This window comes from Oxyura jamaicensis, chromosome 2 (assembly GCF_011077185.1).
Source record: "Oxyura jamaicensis isolate SHBP4307 breed ruddy duck chromosome 2, BPBGC_Ojam_1.0, whole genome shotgun sequence".
Classification (NCBI taxonomy): Eukaryota; Metazoa; Chordata; class Aves; order Anseriformes; family Anatidae; genus Oxyura; species Oxyura jamaicensis.
Window position 1 is genome coordinate 98,363,647 of NC_048894.1, and position 25,946 is coordinate 98,389,592.

The following is a 25,946-nucleotide window of genomic DNA, read 5'->3' on the forward strand; positions in this document are numbered from 1 at the left end:
GACGCACGTGACCGAGTCACGAGGTGCGGAGGGGAGGGCGCCGGCCGCTCCTGGGGCTGCGGTAGGAGGAGCCTGGGACCCCCCCGCCACCGCCTAGCTAAGCCCCGCCCCTTCTCGCCGCACTCGCCAATCCCCGAGCGGTATCCCACTGCCTTGCTTGATAGGCGTGCCTCTTCGCCAATGAGTGGGCCGGCCGGGCGGGGCGGTGGGAGGCCCGGCGGCCGGGCTCTAGGCGTGCAGCGGGAGGCCCCGGGGGCCCTGTGCGCGGCGCCGAAGCTGGGCAGCAGCGGCCGGCCATGGGGGGTTCGGGGGAGGCTGGCGGCAGCGAGGCGTGGCGGGGCCGCTACTACCGGCTGGAGGAGGTGCAGCAGCACAACACCAGCCAGAGCACCTGGATCATCCTGCACCACCGCATCTACGACGTCACCAAGTTCCTCGACGAGGTGGGCGACAGTTAAACGGCGACCGTTAAACGGCCGGCGGGGAGCGACCGTTGGGGTGACCGGGAACCGTCCGGTGGGGTGACCGTTGGGGTGACGGGAGCCGTCCGTTAGCGCGGCTGCTGCCTCCCTTTTCCTCCTCCTCCTCTTTTCTCGCTGTCTTCCCCCCAGTCTCCCCAAAGTTTCGTGCTCTTGTTCCTCCCCCGTACGCAGTCCCGGGCGTGTGGCACGGCAGAGCCCAGCCGCACGAGTGCCAGCTTCCTGAGGTACAGTTGGGTCCCTCTGGTTTTGTCGTTCCTCGTTAACAATTGGCGTTCCAGCTCGCCTGATGGTGGCCAGGTCGGATAATCATTGGTGGTCAGGGTTAAAGGAGAAGCGCCGTAGTTACTGGACCGAAACAACTGAAATGTTCTTTTGTGTACGCTTAGAAATGTAACTACTGATTAAACTGATTACACAATTAAGTGTAGCTAGGATTTATCCGTGATGTTTTCACGCTTTTAGGCTCCTCTCTCAGCTCCCGTCTTCACACTCTGCGAAGATCTAGCACCCGATTTAAAAGAGTTCCTGCAGTTTTGCATTACTAACTTATAGTGACATGGCAGTATGTCAGCCTCTGCTGTCGTGTAGCCCTGTCTTGGTCTTCGTGTTTGTAAACACTTGAGCTTTAAAGTGGAGTATTCTGCAAATAAGAGTTTGACAATGCTTAAGCTGTGTGCCAGTGCAGTTGGGTTGTGAGCCAGATCTACAGATTCTTTCTGAATTGGTTTTCATCTAGCCATAGCCCTGGTCTCGTTCATTATTTAGGTATGGAAATGTTTAGTTACACAGGCAAGGCTAATTTAACTCTAGAAGCCTTGGGGAAGAACAGTTTTTCATGGAGCCTCAGAAACTGAGCGCTGTTCTTGGAGACTGGGTCCATTTTGGTTGGTACACCTTTCTGTGAGGTCTTACAGATTTAAAAGAGAAACAACACAGAAAAGTGTTTGACAAAACAATGCAAGAACTAATGAGCTTATGATTTAAGTAGCTGCACAGTCAAGCAGACAGCCCCTACATTCAGAACACGTGATGAAATTGATAAGTATTAGTTTCAAATTTTGCAAGAAAGGCTTGATTTCAGCCCTCAGGAGAACTTGGCAAATTGAGTTTCAAACCAAAAGAGTTCAGTTTGAAAGCAGTTAAGTAGTTTTTTTCTTGGACAGCTGTAGGATGCAGTGTGGTACACTGGCTCAGGCTTTAGCCTCACACTAAACAGTTTTTGCTGTGATACAGCCACCTTTGGAGCTGAACTTCCTGGTTGATATGCTGAGATAATAAAAGAGTGAGATCAGATTGCTTTGTTGAAAATGGCTATCTAAGTGCAGCTGCACTCCTGACAAAAATTCTTGAATATCCTAGTGTTCATTGTATCAATGATTTTTTGTGGGTGGAACCCTTGGATTAAAACATTTCATAGGGTACTTTGTTTTTTGCCTTTTTTGAATGCTTTTGATAGGTGGTTAACTTACAAAGTGATGTACAAATTCATTTTGGTCTGTCAGGCACTTGGAGGGATTTACACATGACAGAAAAGGAGAAATTGAAGCAAGCCACTTGCTGGTGCATTCTGGACTGTGATAAACACTTCTCAGTGAAACAGGGATTATACGAGCAATTTCTATAGCATTACTAGTGAAATTCAGCTTTACCTATTGGTTTTCCTTGCAGGAAGTAGAAAAGCTGAAAATATTTCAAGACTTAGTTAGAGGCTATTAAAATAAGTCTAATAGTCTTTCAGAGAGAGCACTATTAAAGCATCGCTTCAATCCTCTTCCCTACTAGGAAATATCGAAGTCTATCAGTTTACTGGGGAGTGAAGAACTGGGAAAAGAAGCTGACTTCACCAGTTCCATTTCTTAATTCAACAAAAAATCTCTCCAACTATTGCATTAACCTTTGGAATTATTTTCTTTCGGCTTAGGAACTTGAAAACTTTACACTGCCTCACTGTTACGGATAACGCTGGATGTTTTCTTGCGTCATAAGAGAATGTATGCTGTTGCCTTTCACTTCGTTACAGTACTTAAAGGCTGCATTTACCCTGCACAGCTGCTGTCTCTGCATAAAGCTCACAGATGTTTAGTGGAACTCTTTTTTTGGGTGTGGGGGAGAACTGTCAGCCTTTGTCAACACTTCATTGAAATTAGTAAGTGGACTGGGGGCATTGTATGCGCGCTGGGAGTGGTAAGGCTGTGTGGAGGCATCACACAGGTGGCCACTTAGGAAACCAGGCTTGGTTTCCTAAGGCCAATGCTTAAAAAAGATCCGTTGAAATCAGGATGAAGTGCTGGAGAAGAAAAGGATTATGTACTTTGGCACCTTATCTTAGAGATTGCTGAAGATGAAGACTCCAGCAACTGTTTTTTTTTTTTTTTTTTTTATCTCCAAATGTAGGACTTCTCAAACTATAATGTGACTGTTTATCTCTGCATATTCTTCGATTATCTATGTTTATCCCCTAAGAGAGGAAATCCAGAGACTTCAGCTTTTAGGGTGCGCTATCTGAATGATCTTGACATGAAAGAGTATTCTTGGGTCTGGCGACTCGTATATCATCTTTTTCATTCAAAAGCCATTGGACCTGTATTACAGAAAACTTTAGAAACCTTTTCATAGTTTCAGGTCCTACGTCCTTTAAGGAAAAACAGCTATTAGAAGTGAATGCATACTGACAGTGGGATCTTATGGCCAAATCTGTCTGTATTGGAGATAATTCCATACGTGTGTAATAAGAAATGTCAAGTAATGGAGTAAGTATAGTGGTATTGCTTGATAGCATTTTTTTGTAGTTTAATAAAGCAATTCCACTGTTCAGGCTTTGACATTGATCTCAGGAGCTAAATGAGTAGTTGGGCCTATTTAAAACTGGAATGAAATGATCAGTGCACTGATCTCTGCTTCCTGTTGTGCTTTGCTGGGATCTTAATTGAATTCCTAAAGAGTGGCAGAGAAACCAACAAGAGCAACAACACCTCAACCTCAGAGAAATACCGTGTTCTGGAAGCAAACTAGATACATATTTAATATTCATCTAATGCAGTCCTTTCGGTGGTCACAAAGCTTGCTTTGGATGTACCGTTTATATAGTGAGAATATGAATGGACAATGTATTCTTTTTGTAATCTGTAAGCTTGTGCTCTTATAGCACTGCTTCTAAACAGAATGGACAGCTCTCACAAAATGTCTTTGGGAATGCTGATCGAATAAAGTGCAGAAAAACTAACACTGTTTTACTGCGTCACAGTAAAAAATGGTCTCTCCACATGGTGGAGATGAATTACATTCATGTGATACTGTGGAGGAGTAGTAGAAGTTAATGAGTAATTTACATCAAAGGGTGCCAATAGTGGCACATTCTTAAGTCTGCCAAAATACTGTGTGAGTTTTTACTGAAGAACCGTGCAGTCTAAAGATAAAAACTGGTGCTATCACTTCCTAAAGCTGTGGTGAAACTTGCAGGAGGACTTGAAAATGCTTTGAAAAATAGCAATTCTAAGTGTTCTTTGCAAAACACACACTGCAAGCTGTAATTGTTTTTTAAGTCGAGAAAACGGGCACTCAACTGTTGGGTATTTCTTTTGCACTTCATTTAAAAGCCTAATGATGGTTTCCAAAACTGCAGACTTGTAAAGAGAAGTACTCTCCTGTGCTCCTTAAATTTTGTAAGTGCAGAATTTCTATCCTGTAACTTGAATAGCTTATAGAAATAATTTGGAGGACTACATGAAAGTGTCCTTAAAGCAAACAAGTGTTAGTCTTTTTTTACACAATAAAGGTAAAATTTGCGTGGCACCTCTAGTTGTGTCTCTACTCTTTTCTACTTCTAGTAGTGTAGGCAAAACTTGAATTCCTAAGGCTGCCACTGGTGGAGGCCTTCAGTTATCTCCCCTGGGACTTGAATTGGACCCAAGACTTGATTCCCCCAGTTTGGGGGGGAAGAATGGGTGCTGAGTTGTGAATTCAGGTGGTTATACTTTAATAGTCTTGAACTATGACACTGAGAAAGTTGCATGACTGTACCAAGAGGGAGATCTGATAGGTGTTCAGGATGAAGTAATTAGACTCTTGACCCAGATGATAACAGTGAATTTAACTGCTAAGTTGCTTCATCTAAATCTTCTTAACGTGCTGCTGTTAGGAATTAGCCCATGCTAGGTACTTTTGCTGGCTTTGTACAGACTTCTGTTCCACGCGTAACTTAAATACGCTGCATTGGGACTGTCCTAGGAATGAACTAGGCTAGCAAAAGCTTTTTCATTTCCCTTGAACCACAATTTTACCTGCAAAAGTACTTGTTACTTATGTCACAGGATTTCAGTTCAGGAGTCATTATTGGTACAGTGTAGCCTTCCAGTTCAGAGGCTAGCAAGAGACTTTTTATGAAAATGGAAATTCTGATAGCAACCTTTGTCATACCACGTGTGAACAAAGGCCTTGTGTAGACAAACTTTGGGAGACTCATTGAACCACAAAAAATGCCAAGCTTTTGATACAAAAGTAATTTCTTGGCATTTGTAAGGCTTTTCAGTTACTCCCTTTCACTGGGGAAGGCCAAGTCTTTTCACTAATTGCATGTTTTGCGTTCTGCTCATTTGCACAGAGGTTGTAAGTTTGCATTTTAAAGCAGATGTTGTCAAAAATAAATGTGTGAAGTTTCAAAGTACTTCTAAGTATGTCTGGTAGGTTATTAGGACTATCTTCTGCTAGTTGCCTTAAGTTGGAAACACTGTGCATGTATCTTTGCCATAGTCTCGCTGATGCAAGGGGAAAAAACATCTATCCGGCTATGGTGGCAGAGGTCAGGGCGAGTTTTACCCCTTCAGCTGACATGTGATGAGCTGGTCATGGCCATACTTCCTCTGTGGTGATGCTCTCTTGCAAAACCGTGACGTTGGAGGGATCAGCTGCTGGTCAGACTGAAAACAAAGCCTTCAGAGAAAAGCTGGAGTGCCTAAGTGGGGCTGCTCCTGTAGTTACTTGGTTGCTTTGTAGCAGCTCATGGGAAGGATTTGGGAACACAGTGGAAGGCCATGCTGTGGTGAGCAGCCTGCAGGTGGTAGCCTGTTAAAATACCCAATGAAATGCCTTTAACGTAGATGCAGTTGTATTGCTAGGGATCCTCTTGTCTGACAGCTTGCTGCAGTAAATGATGTTGTATCGACTTGTGGAAGTACAGCTCGGGTTCATCACAACACACGAATGTGAACGTATGTGCTGTTAATGCTTTACGGGTAGTCTCACATTTGTTCCTTTTGCTGGTTGTTGATGTCTTATTAGATAAGGATGTTTTTTTCCAAGGAGTTTTGCCTTCTGCTCAAGATTTTACATATATTTCATAATACTTTTAATGTGGCATTTCACAGTTTACGCAGCATTACTCATTCCTCTGAGAAGGGTTTATTTGGGGGAGCACAGTACTTTAGCATGGTATAAAAACCATGAAGTGAATTTTGTGAAGACTTAGTTATGACAGTATCTGGGAGAGCCTGTTAGATCCAAGTTCAGCTTCTTAAGTGTACTCTGGATTTCAAGGCATTGAACTCTAATGATCTCTCAACTTTTGTCTAGTCCATTCCCTAATGCTTATCAGAATGGATTCAAGGGCAGGATTTGATGAGCGTGCCGTATTTGCAGGCCTGTTTGCATAATCTTTACATGCACTCTTAACTTTTTTTTTTGGCTCAGCTACTATGCCTAATCTTTGTATCGATTGCTTAATCTTGCTTTTGCTTAGTCATGGTAGGCATCCCTTGCACTTCTAGCTGTGATGTTTTGGCCTTTTTTTTTTTTTTTTTTTTTTTTTTAAGGAACTTTCTCAATCTTTAAAAATAAACTTGTGCCTTTGCAAAGATTAACTCAAGTTTTGGAGTTCCGGCAAAGCTGGAAACTGGTAGTCATACTGTCTTCCTGATCTGTATGAACAAATCTTACTTTTTTTCCCCCTTAGAAGAAAAGGATTATTAGGAGTTTCTGAAGGAGGTTCTGAATTAAATGGTAACTTGAACTAGTTACTTGGACTAGTAGAAATGTTTAAGTCATTTCTTTCCTCTCCTTAGTAAATGTGGCTTCTCTGTTCAGTTGTACACTAGGCATGACTCTAAATAACAGAAGTTTTGCCTATTTTAATCTCTTTAGATTCCGCAGTCAGGAGTGTTAAAAATGAAATAAGGCTTTGGAGACTTAATTTTCCATGTCCCTTGTGAGGCGTTAGTATTTATTATACGGTTGCCTGAATCCAAGGCAGTACTTAAACAGTCTCAAATTACTCATCTAACATCTCCTGTTTGTATATAATAGCTTCATAGTTTTCCACATACAAGTTGAGTGGTGAATTTTTTGGCACATTACTTACCTAACAACAGGGTAACTGCAGTGAGTTTTCTCAACCTCAAGTAACTAGAATATACACTGCAACTTGCTATATATATGGGGTTATTTAATAGCTAGAACTGTGGAACTGCTTGCAATCCCAAAAGTGTACCCTGGGGAAGAATAAAAGTCCATGGATAGCAGGTATTTGGTTAAGGGAATGGTGGTGGGTTGAGGCATTAAGAGGTACGGCAGAGTGATTTCTCTCCATCTCAGTGGTTTTACCAGCAGTGTGGTTTGGGGATTCTGTGGTCTGCTAAAACAAATTGGCTATTATAGTGCCTTGCATGAATTTTCAGTGGTGCTTAAGCAGCTCCAAAGTAGCTGGCTTACTAGATAATCACACAGTTTCTTTTGGAAAGGATTCCTGGAGGTTATCTGGTCCTGCCCCAAGCCTGAGCTATGATTAACTAGGTCAGGTTCTTCAGGGCCTTGGCTAGGCAGGCTGAAAGGATGGATATTAGCCAGGGAACATGCACAACTTGTTCAACTGTTTGATTACCTTTGTTGCGAATATCTATTTTGTTACACCTACCTGGAATGTTCCTTTCTGCAACTTACACCTTTTGGCTTTTATCCTTCTGCTGTATAAAGCACTGTTCGGGTAAAAATGTTTCCTGTTGAAATATGAGCGCTGTGTAACTTTAGATAACAGTTTGGCTGCTAAAACACTGATACCAGTAATGTTTTAAATCCATCCTTAGCTGCTGGGGTAGTGCCTGTTACGGATCTGTCACTGGAGTAGAGACCTAGATTCTTTGGTTTTGGCTTCTGAGATTGCACAAAGCTCTCTAGTTATTTAGCAAGGCTTACATTTGCTTTAACAAGTCTAGTGACTCTTTTTTTTTGCAAGGACTTCTTTAGAAACATGGAAATGAACTTCCATTTTCAGAATGTGGAATGGTTTTTAATAACAACATCACATTAATTTAAAATTGCAGCACCCAGGTGGTGAAGAGGTCCTGAGGGAGCAAGCTGGGGGAGATGCTACTGAGAACTTTGAAGATGTTGGCCACTCCACAGATGCAAGGACACTGTCAGAATCATTTATTGTTGGGGAGCTACATCCGGTGAGTCTGCAAGTGTACCAGTACGTTCTGTCTACTAGTGTCTTTGTGTCTAGTTATTTCTCTGACAGTTTTCCTCAAAATAAAGAGAAATGCTGTTTGCTGCAAACATCTGCAGATGTTTGTGGATAACTTGTTCTGGAGACAGTTGCACCAGTGCAAAGTGATTTGACTAGTATAATGTGAGCATAGTCATGTCTAAAACTTTCTGCTTCTTTGGAATACTTTAGAGATTAGTTCTTGAATAAACTGAATGTGGAATTGTGCTGTTCCTGTTGTACCCTGTGATCTTTATAGTAAGACTCCATAATCCTTGGAGGTGGTATGTTGGAATGTCTAGACCTCTTAAGTCAACATGTAAAGTGATTACTCAGCAACTTTCAAGCTTTCGTCATTGTACACATGTGCCAGGCTTCCATTTTGATCTACAAGTACAATCTGGATCTTCGTGTGTATATTTGGAAGATTGCTGCTGTAGAACTGTAGAATGATAATGTTAGAAGGGATCATCTTGAGCTCACCTACTCCAACCCCCTGCCCCAGCAGGGACACCCAGAGCAGGCTGCCCAGGGCCATGTCTGGGCAGCCTTTGGAGGTCTCCGAGGAGAGTGGGCAGGCTGTGCAAGTGCTCTGTCACCCCCCACAGTAAAGAAGTGCTTCCTGGTGTACAGATGGAAGGATGCAAACATAATCTAGTTTGATGCTTTGCGTATCTTCGCTTTCTTTGGCTCCCTTCATTTTTGTGCTGTATTACCAACTTGTTGCCAGGCTTACTATCTGTTCCCACTGTCACTGACATTTCCATCTGTCACTTCCTTTTTTTTTCTGTAATCTCCATATCTCCTGTACTTTTACCAAGCACCTGTTTGCTGCCTCAGTCTTCGTGGGATATATTTGTAGGTACAGAGCTGCTGTAGTGGCTATGGCTGCCTTCAGGTATGCCTCTTCTAAGCTCTCCTGCATGGTGGTAGATGAAATCCACTTTTTGGAAGACCCAGGCAGCTAGTGTGCAGAAACTACCTGCCATCCCTGCCTCTTCTCTTGTCCTCAGCTGTCTGTCTCGTCTGTTCTGTCTCTCATTTGAGGTGAATATTGCTGTTTTGAGAATTACATTTAACAGTAAGAGTCCTGATCCTTTTCCTGTCCTAGGTCCTTTCCTGATGAATATTGCTAGTGTTGCCTCTCCTAGTACAAAGTAATTCAGGTCTGGTGCATATTTGTAATGCCACAGACTTGTCATTTATTTCATGCGGCAGCTGATAACAGTAAAATTGTTCATTACCTGCCACCAGTCCAGTTCATCCATGTTTGATAAATACCCATTTTCATTGAATATGAAACACACAGTTTGATAGTTGTGATAAATAAAACACCGTGAAGAAGATACACTGTTTCTTTTGAAATGAATGTGATTATCCCAAGTAAAGCTTCATGGGTTTCTGAGACATCCATAGAATTTAAGCCATTTGTATTGGATGTTAGACCAAAGCTAGTTAGTCTACTCATATTTATCAAGCAAAATTATCTAGGTAGAAGTAAGCTAGTACTACTGTAATCCATGTGTAAGCTAAGGAGACATGTACTGTCAAGAGACAAAAGAAATGCACAAACACATGCACAAAAAAAAATTAAGACTCAAGTTTCACTTCTTTATTGTATCTTGGGAAGTATTATCAAGGAGGTGGTGGTGTTTATCGTAGCTCAACAACATCTACTGATACCTCTTTTGCAAGTCTGTTTCCTGGGGAAAATAGGTACACATTAACAGAATTGTGAACTGAATTGGATGATTCTTTGTGACTTTTTCATGTTTTAGGTGTTTATTTTTTTTTCTTATTTTCATGCAGGATGATAGAGCAAAGCTTCAGAAACCAACAGTAAGTGTTGTTTCTTGGAATGTCACATAATTTCTTCTGGGCATTGTAGATGGTGTGTCTGTGAGTAAACGATATACTCAGATGCAAAACTAAGGTTATTTAAGTGTAATGTTTCAGATCATAACCATGGAGGTCATGGTTATCTGCACTAATGTGTGTTCTCCAGCTTCTTTCTGGAAAGACAGGACACTTTGCTGGGGAAGGAGTGTTCAGGAGGCCTTGTGCTTGTATTTTTAATCTTTGCACAGTTTAAAGTACTATCAGTGCATACTTTCCTGTGTCATAATGTTAGAAAAACATATTTTTGGTGAATTTAATATTTTAATAATATTTTGGTATTTTGGCTTGCATTCTTCCCACTGTCTTAGTGTTGGGGGGGAACCATTCCCTGGCCCTGAATGTGGCAAGTCTGTTGTAGAAGGTGCTAGCCTTGATGGTGTGGGCATGAGCTGCTCCACATGGTTTGGCTTTGGAGTTAGTTCTTCATGGAGGTGTTCACAAAAACAATATGGATGTAGTTACTGAGCTGTATTATTTTAAAATACCATTTGTTGTGCATCAGCCTATCATAATTTGTGCTTTTGAAAAAGAAGCCTGTTTAAACCTGCACAGGATCCCTGTGAAGGATCTCTTTCACTCTTTGCCTCGGTATCAGAATATTTATAGCTCAGTCAGTTCATTTTTCAGTGATGGATCTTGTACTATTAAAGTACTTTTTTAATGCTTGGATGTTTTAAATGCAATTAGGGCCATGTGCAGTTAGTAATACTCAAATGATTAAGTCCTCTTACAAACTGCATAAATACCCAACTAGGATTTGGTCTTGTTCTTTTGGTTCTTTTTCTATGGAAACTGAACGAGAAATACAAGTCGTTATCAAAAGCTGTAATAATTTGACAGCAGTTCTTAAGCAATCTGAAACACCGCACTAACAAGCTGAGTTTAATAAGCCTTGTGTGGATGTAAATCATCACCTTGCTTCTGTGTAAGAAATTCTCTTGTATTTATTTGGAGTCTCTTCAATTAGATTTTAGACAAGCATTGGATCTTTGTCTTTTAGGCAACTACAACTTTTCAAAATGTAACCTGAGGTTGATGTTAACTTAATGGAAAACTTGCAGTGAGCTTTTTTGTTTTTTGAAATCAATTTCGATGCAGTGTTGACTGCAGAAACTGCTGCTTTCTGGCTTATAATACAACAGTTCTGTTACAGCAAATCCAATAAAATGTTTTCCAAAGGCAATGCACTGAGTTGTTTTCAAAATTAGTTCCCCTTAATAATTTTTGAGAGATTGAGGGGCAATTAAATATGGAGAAGGATGTTTGCCTTCTGTAAATATCTTTTTGTTTTGCTTTCCAGGAACCTCTTATAACCACTGTGCAGTCTAATTCCAGGTACAGTATGACATCTGGTATCAAACCCAAAGCTCCCCATTATAATGTTTCTGAAGCTCAGAAAGTTGAATAGCATCTATCTACAGGAAGCATAGATGTCAAAGGATGCAGCACGAACATTTCTGTTCTGTGTAAAGTCCAGTTTGGTATCTATGTACCATTTTACAAGCATGTTAAAGTAATATCTAGATTTTTTGCCCACATTGATGTGTGTCAGTCTCTATCAAATTGTTTATGCTGTACAAGCCTTCATTTCTGAAGGCTAGCAGATAAATAGAAGACACTTGGTTCCACTGCTGACTACTTCTGACATGGATTCACTCACTTTTAAAATTTGCTACAATTAAAGGAAAAATCTGTCAGAATGGGGTGATGTGGAGAGTATGTTCAAAATTGCCTGAATAACTTTGTAAAGTTATATCCTTGCTGAAACCTCAGAGGACCATTCCATACTCCTTTGAGTGGGGAGCTTGGGTACTTAAAAGTGTCATGTGTTATGTCTTACATGGCTTTTGAATGAATGATATTCTGGGCAGCATGCCATAACTTGAAGCATGTCTAGAGTCTTAACTCTTCTAGTAAACAAACTTGTAAACTCTAGTGCAAAGTCTGAACAGGACGAGCTTTTTTTATTCGGCTAGAGCATTACTAGGCCAGTCCAGGTGTCCTGCTCTTGCCCTAACCTTGAAGTGTATGTTGGGAGGGAAGGACTTTCTTTAACCAGTGACTTTTTTAACTTGTTGGTTGTCACTTCTTAAACTGCTGTTTCAAAAACTTCTTTCTAGTTCATGGTCCAACTGGGTGATCCCGGCAATAGCAGCAATTATCGTGGCCCTGATGTATCGTTCCTACATGTCAGAGTAAGCGCCTTACCAAGAACTAATGTAAGAAGAGACTGATCGGGGAGAGAATATAAGCAATCCTAACCCAGTGTTTCCTGACGAAAGCCTGGTGTCTGAAGAAAAATTCAACTTTTCCAGAAAACTGAACAGTTCTTCTCTGCTGTGCACTTTTCTTAATGTTGCCTTCTTATTTGCTGTACTGAAGTGATAGAAAGGCAGCATCTCTTTTTGTGTAACAATTTATTCTCTAATGAATTATTTGATATCTATATTAGTTTCTTTGTTAAAGTAGTTTTGTATGTAACGCCCTGATTCTGGTTATTTCTTTTTAACCTGTCATGGGGTCTGTAGGACTTTCTTTGCATATCAATTTTACAGCTTTAAATTACTACCAAAACTTCGTACATGTATTTGTCCATGTACACCACTTAACTCAAAAATCATGTTGTACTCTAAGAAGTAAATATGAAATGCTAATTAAAATAAGCATAATGGGGAAAAAGCTGAGTAGAGTAGTGAGTATGTAAGGGCCTGTAAGTGGTTGGGCCCTATGTAATGAGATGATAAACTATAATTAGGTGATTCTTTCCTTCCCTCTTGACATCTGCTCTTACAGTTGTTGTAGATATTCCTTCAGGCAAACTGTTCTGTTTGGCTGCCATTGGAAAATTCAGGCCAAATATGAAACCCGGTGTTCAGCCCAATAATGTTTGTCTCAGTTTTGTGAAAAGTAACTCTTCTGAGCAAAACATAAAAAGGCAGAAAATAAGTGCTGCGTGTAATTCCACTACAGGTAATGTAACTGCTACTAAGTAATACTGTTTCTGCCAAGCACTCAGGTGACTCTAGAACTTGTTCTGGAACTTTTAGACTTGTATGTAATCTTCAACTTTGTCATACATTGTGAAGGGAAAACACTGATACATGGAGTCTGTTTCCGACTGTTCTGATGTGTGCTCCTTGGTGCTTTACTACAGAGATGACCATTTTCTGTGCTAAATACAAGATAACTGAAAGTCTGCGTTTTGTGGCAAATTTTTTGAGGCATCTGTAAATGATCATGAATAAAAGTTTAATTGCTTACTCTTGCCTGGCTCAAATACTTTTAATTTCAGCCTTTTATTGAAGGCCTCAAAAGGGAGGCTTTTCCATATTGGGACACTTCAGATGAACCTGTTTGACAGTGAAAGTTGGATGCTTCCCTTATGCAGGGAAGTTATGCAGAGAGGTTAGGACAGCGTACAGTGGAGCACTCAGCACCAAGTAGCCACTGTTAGCAGCGGTTTGGCCCTGTAAGCTTTGCCTGCCTGACAGTGACCAGGACTTCTAACGTCAGCACTGACCCTTGGCAGCAGCGGGGAAGGTGCGTTCGGTGTAAGCCCTGTATCAAGCCAAACCAAACTGAAAAATGGTACACTGTAAACAACAGCTTTTTAATATATACCTATTTTAGAAGGGAGAAGGGGGGAAGTTTTGTGACTTCAGACAATCAACACATTCCTACATAGGCACAAGGCAATGTGGTAGTCTTTTAAGTATTCTTGTGGGATTCCTTAAGTGGTAATTCTTTTACTGTTAAAGCAGCCAAGGATCTAATAAAACTTGGGTTCATGCAGTAAACATCTTGCACAGCTTCAATGGTGAAGGCCTTTAGTATCTTACAACTTTGTTCTCTTCTGTCAGTCTTGATTTAGAGATGTACACCTAGAATATACCCCATCACTTTCTTTGCCTTCGAAATTGAACTTGCAGTATAAATGACAGTAGTTGGGATTCTGTCTAGCGCTAATTTCTTACGCTGTCCTGTTCTTGTCCTAGCTTTTCTTCTGAACGTGGTGTGGCTGAGCTAAAAGTTTAGTCTCTGTCCACTTTTTACAGATGATCTTTAAAAAGGATGTATTAACTCCAAGTTGATATTTAGACTTGTAAACCAAGTTTGAAATACTGAAGTTTCTGTTAGTTTTTAAAATAACATTTAAGTTTATGTGTCTGGGCAAGCCAAAAAACAAAAAGATTAAAAAAGCTTAACCTTTCAAATAATTTTGCAAGAATTTCAGAATGGGATAATTATGTCCATGTCAACAGACAGGGTAATGCAATCAAAGTGGCTGCTTACTGAGGGCAGGATCACATCAAGCAATCCCCTGGAGTATCTTTTCAAGCTCAGTCAAAGCGGTCTAGCTGGCACACTCAGAGAATTTCCACACTGTGAACCAGAAATGCCATGAGTGGAGACAACAGGGGATACTTAAAGGCTGATACATGTTAAAAAGCTACTGTAGATGCTTACTCCCTGTAGTTGGTCTGTTTGTATTCCCTTCCAAGGGTGCTGGTGTAAGCTGTTCCTGAGAGGCGGAAATTAATGTTGCAGGTTTCTAAATGCAAAATGATTAAAAATAAACATTAAATTTCCTTTTTAACACAGTAAGGGGTCATACAGGAATTTTTATGAGACTTTAGCTTTTAATTATTAATGTAAGAGGAAGAAGAAAGATGTGTATGGTGAGGAAAGAATTACTGTACTATTAAAAAAAGTCAAGTGAATTAAGGAGAGTCAATGTTTTCGTGGTGTGACAGCAAAAATAAAAGAATGAGCAGAGACTGATGTATTCTCAGAACAAAGCCCTTAGTCCCCAAATCCCATCCAAAGTATTTGCTCTAATGATCTGGCAACTTCCTTTTATACTAATTTTTGTTTGGAGAAGCTGTTTTTGGTTGTTGATGCTTTAAACCAGATGTCTTCCTATGTTGCTTACTTATACAACACTATTTATACTGCCTTTGTATCCTGAAGTAATTTCTTTGGGCGCTGTGTTTTTGACCTTAATTTGACTCTCCTCTCTTGTTCAAAAGAGTGCAGAGTGGCAACTGGGCTCCCTTCAGTGGAGACAATATGGTCTTCCTCTTGCTTTGTGCAGAGTAAAGCCAGTATGCTCGTTCACTTGTTTCATCTGCTAAGATGGGGAAAAGAAAATGTCTCCTTTGCTCACCGGCTTTGTCACAGCGGTCTAATGCCTTTCTCGTGCACCCAGTACTGTGCTGCAGTCGGGGATTTGCAGAATGCTGGAGAGGGACTGGCCAGGGAGTAAAAGCTAGGCAAATGGAGCCTGATCACAAATCTGTAAGTCAGAACGTCTCTCTGCAGAGGCAAAGTAGAAAAAAGGAAGTCACTATTGTTTTTGTTTCCTGAATGCTTGACTGCTGAGGGTAAATGCGTGCTTCTGAATTTCATGGTTGTGTTGACAAAACTGTTGCAATGTTTTCTGCAAGTCTGGTAGTGAAAATTATCATCTGAAACTCAGAATGAATGAGCTGAACTTAGGAAAGGATTTCAGAAATAGTACAGAAGAAACAAGGAGGGGGAAGAAGCTATACTGTCTCCTTAGCTCTAATGACTGACCAGATCTGGTGTGAAGCTAGTAACTGATAGATCGCACATTTGAGTTTTACTTTCGTGCTTTAACTTTCCTCTTATGTTACATTACATTCATTCTCATGGTTAATTCCTTATGTATTGAAATATTTCACCTAGTGAATGACTTGGCTTATAAGTAGGAGGTCAAACAAGCACATGAATTGATGAGAAATACTGGCACATTGCATCTTGGTAGAAGATTAATGCTGGATTTTCTCTTCTTTCTGAAAAGTAGTTAGACTTGTTCTTGATCTTCTTACATCGCAGAGAATGCATAAAACAATTATTGAAATTTTCTTTGGCACCTTTCTAAAACCAGGGACACACAGTGCAGCTACTGGTAGATCTTGGCTGCTAACAGAGCTCAGAACAGAATAGATTGCACTGTAGAGTCTCATATATAAGGAATAGATTTTGATTTCTGTTCTGTGTAGTATAATTCATAGAATCATAGAATCATTAAGGTTGGAAGAGAGCTTCAAGATCATCTGGTCCAACCGTCAGCCAACTACCAATGTCACCCACTAAACCATGTCCCTATGTACCAGGTCCAACCTTTCCTTGAACACCCCTAGGGATGGTGACTCCACCACTTCCCTGGGCAACCCGTCCCAACACCTTACTGCTCTTTCTGAGAAGAAATGTCTTCTAATTTCCAACCTGAACCTCCCCTGGCACAGCTTGAGGCTATTTCCTCTAGTCCTATCACCTGTGAGAAGAGGCCGACCCCCATCTCCCCACACCTTCCTTTCAGGTAGTTGTAGAGAGCAGTAAGGTATCACATGTAATGCCAAGAGCAATTGATTCTGTTCACTGAGAGAAAAGTAGCACTGTCAGGCAAGAGGAGTTACGCACAAGAAAACCTTAGGAAAGGGTTTCGGTATCCCTGGGTAGAACACTGCAGAAATCCTGTGGATTCCCAGTGTCTATGAACAGTATCCAGTAGCATAGTTATTGTGGAAATCTCTCATTTTTCTGTAGACTCTGGTCCTTGAATAAAGCTGAATGAGTGATCCCATTACAGGGTAAGTGCTCCACAGGAGCTCTGCAGTTCTGCCTACTTAGGTCCTGGATAAATGTGGCCTTGTATTGCTTGAAGTTACGACATTACTGTCCATTAGCTGTGGGTAAATAACTGACTTTAAATAGAATATATTTTTGAAACTGCTTTGAGGGCTAGGAGGAGGTAGTTAGAGGAGAAAATGGTAAGCCAAGAAAGCGGAGTATTTTTCTTAATGACATTTTGAAACTAGGGAAGGATAATTCTGTCATATTAAATTGTCACAGATTTCTGAAGCCAGTTGATGCTTTTAGTATCGCTCATCATACATTAACAGGGCTTGCAGGAATGTCCTTAAGAGCATGATAGGTATGATTTCTATGTAGGTACTGAGGATGGACATGAAAAAAGAGCTTAATTTACAACATAGAAACCCATGGGTTGGTGGGCTGGTAACTGGAAGCAAGCAAAACTGGCCTTTCATTTGTAAACTGAATGGATTCCAAACCTGTATTTGGATCTGTTTTCAGGGTAGGGTTGCAGTGAGTAACAGTCTCTGCATGGGTCTAAGGAGTACAAGCACTAAGGTAAATTATAAAAGGAGTTTGTTATTTGAGCAGTCACAGCTTCTGGGTTTAGGACAGGAAAATCTTTTATCTTTAGGTGATTCTGTAGAATTACTTTTTGACCCTAATGAAGTAACAGAAATACTTGAGTAATACAGCTTATTATGTACTCTTATTATTTTGTCTTGGTGAGATCTGCTGTCAGACCTGAGGATATGGATGAACAAATTACTAGAAAACAAGCTAGGATGTGTAGATTTAAACCTAGCTAGCTTCTTGGCAGCACCTGGGGGTGGGCTGCTCTTAGTCTTAGCTGCATACGCAAGATAATTTACTCCACCTTCTCTGAGGGATGTATGATCTTATGCTTGAGAAGCTCAGCATCTAGTAGATACACAAGTCTGACAAACAAGGCTTGTCTGCCTCGAGGTCCGATGGCAGGCTGGCGTCTCAGACCACATATAACAAACACATCAACAGGATCAGACTTCACAAGTAATTACACTTTTTCATACACTAAGTTGGTGTTGGCAAATAAGTGTCAGTAGGTGAGAGAGAGAGAACAGTCACTGGTGAAAATGGAAATAGATTTTGAAGCAAGGACGACCAACCAGGATTTTCTTTCTGAGCTCTAACTGCTAAGCTGCAGAGCATCTTACTCTCTTCTCTCTGCTGTGAATCCAGCATTGTTTTGTCTCTCACTGGAACAGACAAACCACCTGAATATTTACCCTGCTTCTTGGACAAAGTGTTACAGCTTGAGCAAACTCTGACCTAGTTTAGTGTGAGTGTGGCTGCACTGTTCCTGTAGGCGTGCCTTGCTGGGTTGCACGAGGCACAGGAACGCAGCTCCAGGCTTGTCGTGGGCATCCAAGCAGGGACGTTTCAGTTCGTTCTTCAAATCAGCACGAGCTCATTATGAACTCCTTAAAAATAGATGACCTTCTTACTTCCAACTGCTAACCTGAATTTAAAACAAACACACACACATAGGGTTAGCATTAATAACAAATCACCAAACTACATTATTTTTGTCCTTTAAAGATACACGCATTTTAAACTAATCATTGCAAGGACTATGTGTTGGGTACAAAATACAGAATACAAGCAAGCTGTGATCTTGCTTGGAGCTGAACAGCTCTAATAACACTGCTGGAAAGGGTGTCAGTAACAGGGCTAGCAGGCAAGCTGATGAGTCTAAATTCCCTTTTACATAGAAAATATGTGTCAGTGTTAGATTTTTCTTTTGTTTTGTAAACTACAAGAGTAATAAAAATATGGATGTGGAATGGATTAAGATTACAGACATTGTCTTGAAATTGAGAACAAAATGGGTGACCAAGAAGTGTCTGTTGTGATGAGCTGTGGGTGCACGCTGTGCTTCAGAGTGTCATTTTAAAGTAAACACGGGGAGTATGCATGTCACTTGGCACAGTATTTCTCCTGGCATACTGCATTCTAGTCATTCTGTCCCCGGGGCGAAACTTCCCTTAATAATCTCATTTTGAATCCACTCATACAATGCGGTTAAAGAAGGTTAAATTTACTTCCATGTTAGATTTAGTAATGCAATAGAAAAGGACTTCAAAAGATTTGAAGAGTCATAGAAGCGTTATGAGTTCCAGTATTCACTGATCATATCCTGGCCTGGCTACTTTGGGAGACCAGTGTCCAGGAATGTCATGAAGAAAACAGGATTGCCACAGAAATTTGGTTGCTATATAATAAAACTCTGTTTGTTTTTAATTTAAAAATTTAAATAATCTTTAAACTGAGACAACTGTGTCTATTTAAATGGGTCAACCCAGTCGATGCAATAAATTACTGCCATGCCACAATGCTCTGGAATAAGGATAGCCTTATTCCAGAAATGTGTCTGATGAGGCAAGCATATTTTTTAGTGATTTGTTTCATAGATCAGCTATATGTAGATTCCAAATCTACGCAGTATCCACTCAGCACGACAGAATTTCTCCCCTTTAACAAAATAAGGATTATCTTAATCAGTGTGTTGCAATAAAAGCAATGTAAACAGAAAACACTAACACAACAAGTTTTACTGGCTTTCAAGTGGTGAAGACATTCATCAAAGATATCCCATATACCCTGGCTATCATCTTCCTCCTGATTTCTCCATTTCATGAAGTAGTTTGAGTCTTACTATTACAACCAACATGTTCAAACTAGGGTGCAGGCATTTCATATCTCTGCCCTGATAACAAAAACTTCACAGGGTACATTCAGGTACTTCACAAGTTCAGAACTTGGTTAGATTTCTACTCTGAAAGGCAACTGAAAAGCTCACTGACATGTTATACGGCATTTTTCAGACTCCAAATACTGACGTTTACATCCAGATGTTCCTCCAGTTTCTAATAATATTGTACAATACCATGTCACCAAGCAGCTTAGAGATTTTGTCATAGTAAAATAGAATTAATGTAAGGGACTCATCAGAAGTCATTAAACTATTGGCAATATAAAAGAATAATGGAAGTAAGTGCAAGATTAGCATGCCTCTTGCAACACAGTGCAGAGGCAGCTGCGCCCCAGAGGCACAATCATGAAGGAGATGCAGTATTTATTAGAAATACTTGAGCAAAGTAAACAGATTTACTGAACTAAGGTAGAAAGGTCTTAAGGTTGCTTAATGCAAAGAACGAATTGGACTATTAACCTGTGCTGTTGAAAGGACCTACATAATCCTCCTAATTGTTTATCTAGCTGCACATATATAGATGTATGTTAATAACTGAAACAGGGAAAGCTCTCATAAAAAATAAAAATAAATAAATAAATAAAAATCTCGAGCTTATCTGTTCACCCATGAGAAAGTGGCAGTGAAAAATAATTTATTTTTGACAAATTTTGTTCAGATTTTTACCTAAGAATGAATACTTCTGCCTTTTCTCTCAAGTTCTTAATATCTTCTACAGTGGGGCAAAACCTGTGTCTGGATTTTGTAGCCGTGCAAAAGCACAGCATTCAGCCCAGCCAAGGTCTCAGCCCAAACACAGAGCTGCTCTGTTGCCAGAGAACACAACCAGTGAGGAACAAAAGGTTTTCTAAGAGCCTGAGGCGATCTATTTATTTTTTTTCTTCATCAAGATAAAATTACAGAAATATGTGCTGTGTGAGGTTACCTGGCTTTTGTCAGCTCTGCTTCTGTGTTTTCTTCCTTCAAAGGTCACCCACCCATGGGTGATGCAGAGCATGCCACAGCTAGAGGTGGCTGGGGATCAGCATAGGTACTGCACGCAGCCCTGCTCCCTCAGATTTACTACACCTTTAGTTAGGCAGAGGCAGATGAAAACTCAATTGCTCTAAAAAAAAATGGGGGCCAAGTGTTTCTTGACCTTAAGTTTAAACTAACACACACTAGCCTCACTGAAATAGCTTGTCTCTGAGTCATAGAGGGGCTTGGTCTGTTCCTAGTGGAGTTTTTACACGATTCCCCAGTTGCTAGTGGGTTTTCTGTTGTTGTTTTTTCAAAGCATTCAAAGTTCAGAGGAGGAAGAAATACTGCACACCCCCTTCAGAAAAGGAGATTTTGTGTTTATGTACATTTAGTGAATGCTTGCCAGTGGTGTGTTAGCTCAAGGCAATTGCTGACTCACTCTGTGGCCAAGTGTTTAATTACCTACAGCTGAAGATTTTTAAACAAATGTCCAGCTGTAGAGGAGTTGGGTTATTAAGGTGAAGTTTCAGGGTTGATTATTGTGTTTCTGTGAATATGTGCTTGTGTGTGAGACTGCTTTCACAGGCACCCCTGAAAGCTGCTAATCTCTCAGAGCATGTGCTTCTGTATAGGTTATGAGAGTTTCTTTTGATGGTGTGTCGGGATCAGCTGTGTCATGCAAAGGCACGTTCATGAAAAAAAACTCCAGTGAAAAAAGGTTTTCGACAGTAATCTGGAATATAGTTATGCCAGGATGTGGGTTTAACTGGAGAGGCATAATGAAGCTGATATCTTGAATGAGTGCAGTGGAGTCTTTATTTTTCCTGAAAAAAATGCCATTTACTAAAATATCCTAACCTGAAAGAAGTTAGGGAAGAAAAAACTTTGGATATAATGTTTATAGTTTTTTTTGTTGTTGTTGTTTTGTTTTTTTTTTTTCCCTCAGGGTAACTATAGGTCAAAGTCTTTCTTAGTCTTAGTAAACTATTTGTAAATATGAAGTGTATAAACAGGACATTACTGTTTTATTGTTTTAAGTAAACAAGGTTTTCTAAACATTTGTTTTTGATCCCTTTTAAAAGCTGTGTGGAGGGGGTGTGTGTGATAAAAATATTTTTCCCTTACCTATTCAGTATACTTTTTCAGTGTCTGCGTAGGATGATTTTTTTTTGTATAAATATAAGTGGGTAAGGCTTTGTTCTTGATTTTATTCTATTTTTTTCTTCCTCCGTCACTGCAAAACTTGAATGAACCTTTCAGCCTCTACCATTGCCCTACAATAGTACCACCAATCAATCTTTACGTGGTTATCCGAGCAGTTTACTTTATCATTCCTCCTCTTGCCTGAACCATCCAATAACCTTTTGTTTACTTGAACTTCGGCTGTCCTTCTGGACTGCGTGGAGGCAGTGGTCCTGGGACAAGAGTCCAAGGCAAAAGAGTTAAATTGACCCTGTTGCATGACAGCTCCACTCAGAGGCTCACGGCTTAATTAACTATTTCTGTTGCCTGAGAGCCATTGTCATGGTCCAGTGTCCAACGGCAAGGAAAAGCATCCAAAGCACTGCACGCTTTAAGGCCTAGGCCAAGTCCAGAGACACCAGAGAGCAGGAGACCCAGGGAAAAGTGAGGCTGTCCTGGGGACAGTGAATTGATTTGAGCTCCCCTTGTGCAGCCTCTCTCCCATTTCATCCTTTGCTTAAGTATGTCCATGCTTGTGAAAGCCCAGTCACACTCAAAATCCTGTTACAGGGGGAGGGCAGGGAAAGCTGGGATTTTTTGTTAGCATAAATGAAGTTTTGGCAGCAGCAGGAGGAGGAGTTATGCAGATTTTTTACATTTTTTTTTAACAACAACAACAAAAAAAAAAGGATGAAAAATTAGGAATATAGCTATATACGGGAAAAGCCTGAATAAGAACAATACAGTTAAAAGTGTTATGCATGCAGTGTCTAGGATCTATCCCCTTGCTCTGGTGTCCTGCTCACGCTTCCACTGCTCCTCTGGATCTACAGCTCCAGTCTGGGAAGAGTGGGAATAGCAAGGTGTCAGCACCCCAAGTTCCTTGCTGGGAGGAGTACAGTTGCTTCTGGTTTCTTCCTCCTTCTGCAGGATCATCTGAGTGTGATTTTCATGCTTCCTAACACCACTTGGGCTTTCCTCACAGGTCTGCAATTCTGTTACAACTGAATTTATTATATATGGTTATGATATATATGTTAGATACTTCTTTATTATTTTTGTTACTGATAACAGCTCTTGTTGAGTTCCCAGGGCATGGTCCTGCAGCCCTCAGCACTAGCCCATGCCCATCTGCTGTCCTGTGCTCCCATGTGCTGTGCCTTGCAGGCTCTCCCCAGGCCCCTGCTCTCTCACCAGGCCTATGTTTCTCTGCATTGCATCATTACACTAAGGTCATAAATATGTCGTCCTACACAGACAGAGAAACTGCGTTCTACTGCTCCCTCTATAAAAGCTATTGCCATGTGAAGGTAAACAAAGCAAGTTAGGTGTAGCTACCCATTCCTTAGAAAAAATGCTGTTCCAGCAGCAAATAAAACTAATAAAGGGAAAGCTCCAGGCAGGTTTAGGCAAAGCCAGGCAAAGCAAGCCTGAAAAACCTCAGAGCTGAGGCTCCACAAAGTCAACATGGAGCCTGTGCGCTCTAACCTGCAACAGGGGACCTAGCCCACAGAGTCCCCCAGACCACACATTTTTTGAACATGGGTACTCAAGCCATCATGAAAAGTTACCCCAAACCTAATTCTAGCCTGGGCATGCTGTGTAGACTGAAATGCTGATACACAATAGTGTTGAACAAGGGGAGATGCATTTGGTTTGGCCTGGCAGGCCCTTGCCAGCTCGGACACCTTCTTGCTTTGGGTTTGGCAGGTCGGAAACCTTACTTTGAGCTGTGGCCCCACATATACATGCCTTAAAATTCATCCTGGGCCTCTTCGTTTCTCTAGGGATGAGCCTGTGACCCACCATGACCATGCCCCGTGGGGGTGCTGGTGGGGACACCTGTGATGAAGCAAGCTCAGGCTTCTCCAGACCAGTGCAGGTCAGCCTGTGGGTTGACCAACATTGTCTTCTCGGTCCCTGTGGGTTATGGCCCTGTGCCATCATTCACAGCCCTGTCCTTGGCAGTAGTGCAGGGACTGCCTGTGGTGCTAGGGACCCTTCCTTGAAGCCAGGCCTTTGCCTCAGCTTGAGGCCCACGGGGAAAGCCCCAAGTCCTCAGGCTGTCCTGAGCCAGGAGCCACCAGCTCATGGTGGCCTCAAAGAGAGATGAAAGTGGTGGGGAAATGCTGGGCTTGGTCAGAGGTATCAAAAGGAATTTTTGCTGGGCCATGGCAGAGGAGGACCTTTTCTCTCAATTTTGACTTCCATGGGTCATGTGCTGGGATCCCCTTGCCACATCAACTTTTGGCCTTGAAGGCCAAGTTTCTGCAGATGCTAATTTTTAATCCTGTTGGGTGAAAGCATTTATTTCACAATTAACATGTAAAGCTCTTAGTTGTTGTTTCAGTAACTGGTACTCCTAAGTTTATCCCTATTCTCATTCCTTGATCAGCCTGATTTCTAAGTGGGGAATATTTTGGAGCTGTTTAGAACAAACAGGACTTGTTTTGGGATTTGTATGGGAATTTGCCAATTTTTAAAAACAGAAGATTATGTGGGTAGAAATAGTTTTTATGTTATTATGGGTTGAGGTTTGAGGAAATTTAAAATTTATTGCTGTATGTTTTAGACTCCAGGTTTTCTGAAATGTGGTTTGATGGAGTGCTTCCAGTACACATTGACTGATTTCACAAAAATGACTATATTGGGCTACCATGAGATCAGGCTAACTCATGGGGGGGTGTTCCTCTGAGTCTCTTCTGGAAATATTATCCCTTTCTCCAGGGGAGCAGGTTGTTGTAAAGGACAGCTACGCCAGGCTATAGGTGTGCATGAGCATGGTCTGAGAGCAAATTTTTTTGAAGTCTTCACCTTCAGAAAGTCCTTTGTCCAGGGCTCTGGTTAACATTTGTGCATTTTGGATTGCATTGATGGGATTGGAATAAGGGCTGGGACAGACAGGGAGCTTTGATTTAGAAATCACCATATGACAATTTTGTGTGTGTTAGAGGTGCGTGCCTGAGTTCATTGAACAAGAATTAGGCCTCCGTTAGAAGAATCCCCAAGGGATTAAGTTTAGGAGTTTTTGCTATGTTCTGTCCTACAGTTGATGGTGTAAGATTATGGCTGCAATTGTGGCTTTAGCTTTTGGATGCTGACATCTTTCTGATGCCCAAACAGGGAAATGGCATGCAAACAACTTGGGTACAGGATGGCGGCAGGAAGGCACAGGTTGCAGTAGGGCTTGGACTAGGCTTGGAGTACGGGCTGCCCTTGCTCAGGTGATGGGAAATGGGGCCTTGTTAAAGGATGGATCTTTAGGATCATGCTTGTCAACCTACTGACATGTTGATGTGTTGGATACTCTGCCAGGAGGTTGGCAATCCCAATTTATGAGAGGCCCAGGCTAACAGAGGGAAGTCATCTGGGGCTGCAGGAAGTCCTGTTTTGTGGTCATCTCTGCACGATGAAGTCTCTCTTAGCTACTGATCTGCGAAGGAATGATGCCACACAAACATAGACCATCCTGATCCAATACCCTCATCCTCTGCACATAGTCTGCCTGCTGCTGTCTGCGATGTACCACCCACAGCCCCTTAGCTGTGGAAGGCTGCCTGGGCTAGGTCTAAGCAGTGGGGACCTGTGTACTGGTCACATTTTATTTCCTAATGCTGCAGGAGTGATGGTGCTGGAAGCTAGATGAAAACATCACCCCATGTCCAAAACTCAAGATCCTGAAAATCATGCTTGGGTATTGTTTCACCCTGTAGTGTCTTAGTATCCAGAGAAAACTCTTTGTCTGACTTAGATGTCCCAGTGTTAAACAGGCTGAGAAAATTGCTGCCTTTATTATATGAACCATAACATAGATTTCCTTCGCTTAAAGTTCCTCAAGTCCCTGAGGGCTTGATGTGGGATGGATGGCTTCAGTATCCTGTGGGCACATGTACAGGCTGAGGCTCACCACACTACACAGGTGGGACTAAAGTCTTCTAAGAGATGAGGGGCAGGTAAAGGGAGAAGGAACCTGGAGTCTGTTCCTCATTTGGAGACAAATGCTTTAATGGTGTGCGCTGCTGAGTCCAACAGCTCTGACAAACATGTACAAGTGGATTTAGTCCTGTTCAGCTGGAGGTTGCAGCTGTGTACCAGCTGCAGCTGGGAGGTGGTGTATATCCCAGTTTACAAATCAGATATTAGCACAAGCCCATCTTCATAAGTGAGAGCTTTGCAGTGGCCATGGCTGGATGGGGTGGGCTCAGCAACCTTCAGTGGCAAAGAGAGGCCTTTAGCAGGGTCAAGAAATGACTTTGGCTTAAGCTAGAGCAGCCCTTGTTTTCCAGTCTGGTCCTCTATTTCACCTGGGACCCACCTAGCTGAGAAATTTTACATTGCAATTCAATGCTCTCTGTATTTAAAACATTGTCTGTGGTGGCGTTTTCTGAAACAATTCATATTTTTAAGCAACTATATTTTATGATGCAAAATATCAAATATCAACATTTTGCACTGTCTTTCAAAATGAATGTGGAACACATCAAATACTGCAACATTTTGAAACTTATATTGAAATGGGCATATTTTTTATCCAATTCATTTTCTTTTTCTGCTTACTGACACTACTGAGCTG

General features: G+C 41.3%; 1 protein-coding gene across 1 annotated transcript; it reads left to right on the forward strand.

Moving 5' to 3' along the window:
* Window positions 1–235: 235 nt before the first annotated feature.
* On the forward strand, window positions 236–13,115 carry LOC118161634 (cytochrome b5). Its single transcript, XM_035317188.1, has 5 exons — window positions 236–443; window positions 7,793–7,921; window positions 9,766–9,795; window positions 11,156–11,190; window positions 11,976–13,115. The coding sequence occupies exons 1-5, from the start codon at window positions 297–299 to the stop codon at window positions 12,052–12,054; spliced, it is 420 nt and encodes a 139-aa protein (XP_035173079.1). The 5' UTR covers window positions 236–296; the 3' UTR covers window positions 12,055–13,115.
* The last annotated feature ends 12,831 nt before the right edge of the window (window positions 13,116–25,946 follow it).

Excerpts from the sequence above, each read along its gene's own strand:
- LOC118161634 (XM_035317188.1), top strand. The coding sequence starts at position 297 with ATGGGGGGTTCGGGGGAGGCTGGCGGCAGCGAGGCGTGGCGGGGCCGC. Across the intron at positions 444-7,792 it reads TCACCAAGTTCCTCGACGAG|CACCCAGGTGGTGAAGAGGT; the intron begins GTGGGCGACAGT and ends TTAAAATTGCAG. Across the intron at positions 9,796-11,155 it reads CAAAGCTTCAGAAACCAACA|GAACCTCTTATAACCACTGT; the intron begins GTAAGTGTTGTT and ends TTTGCTTTCCAG.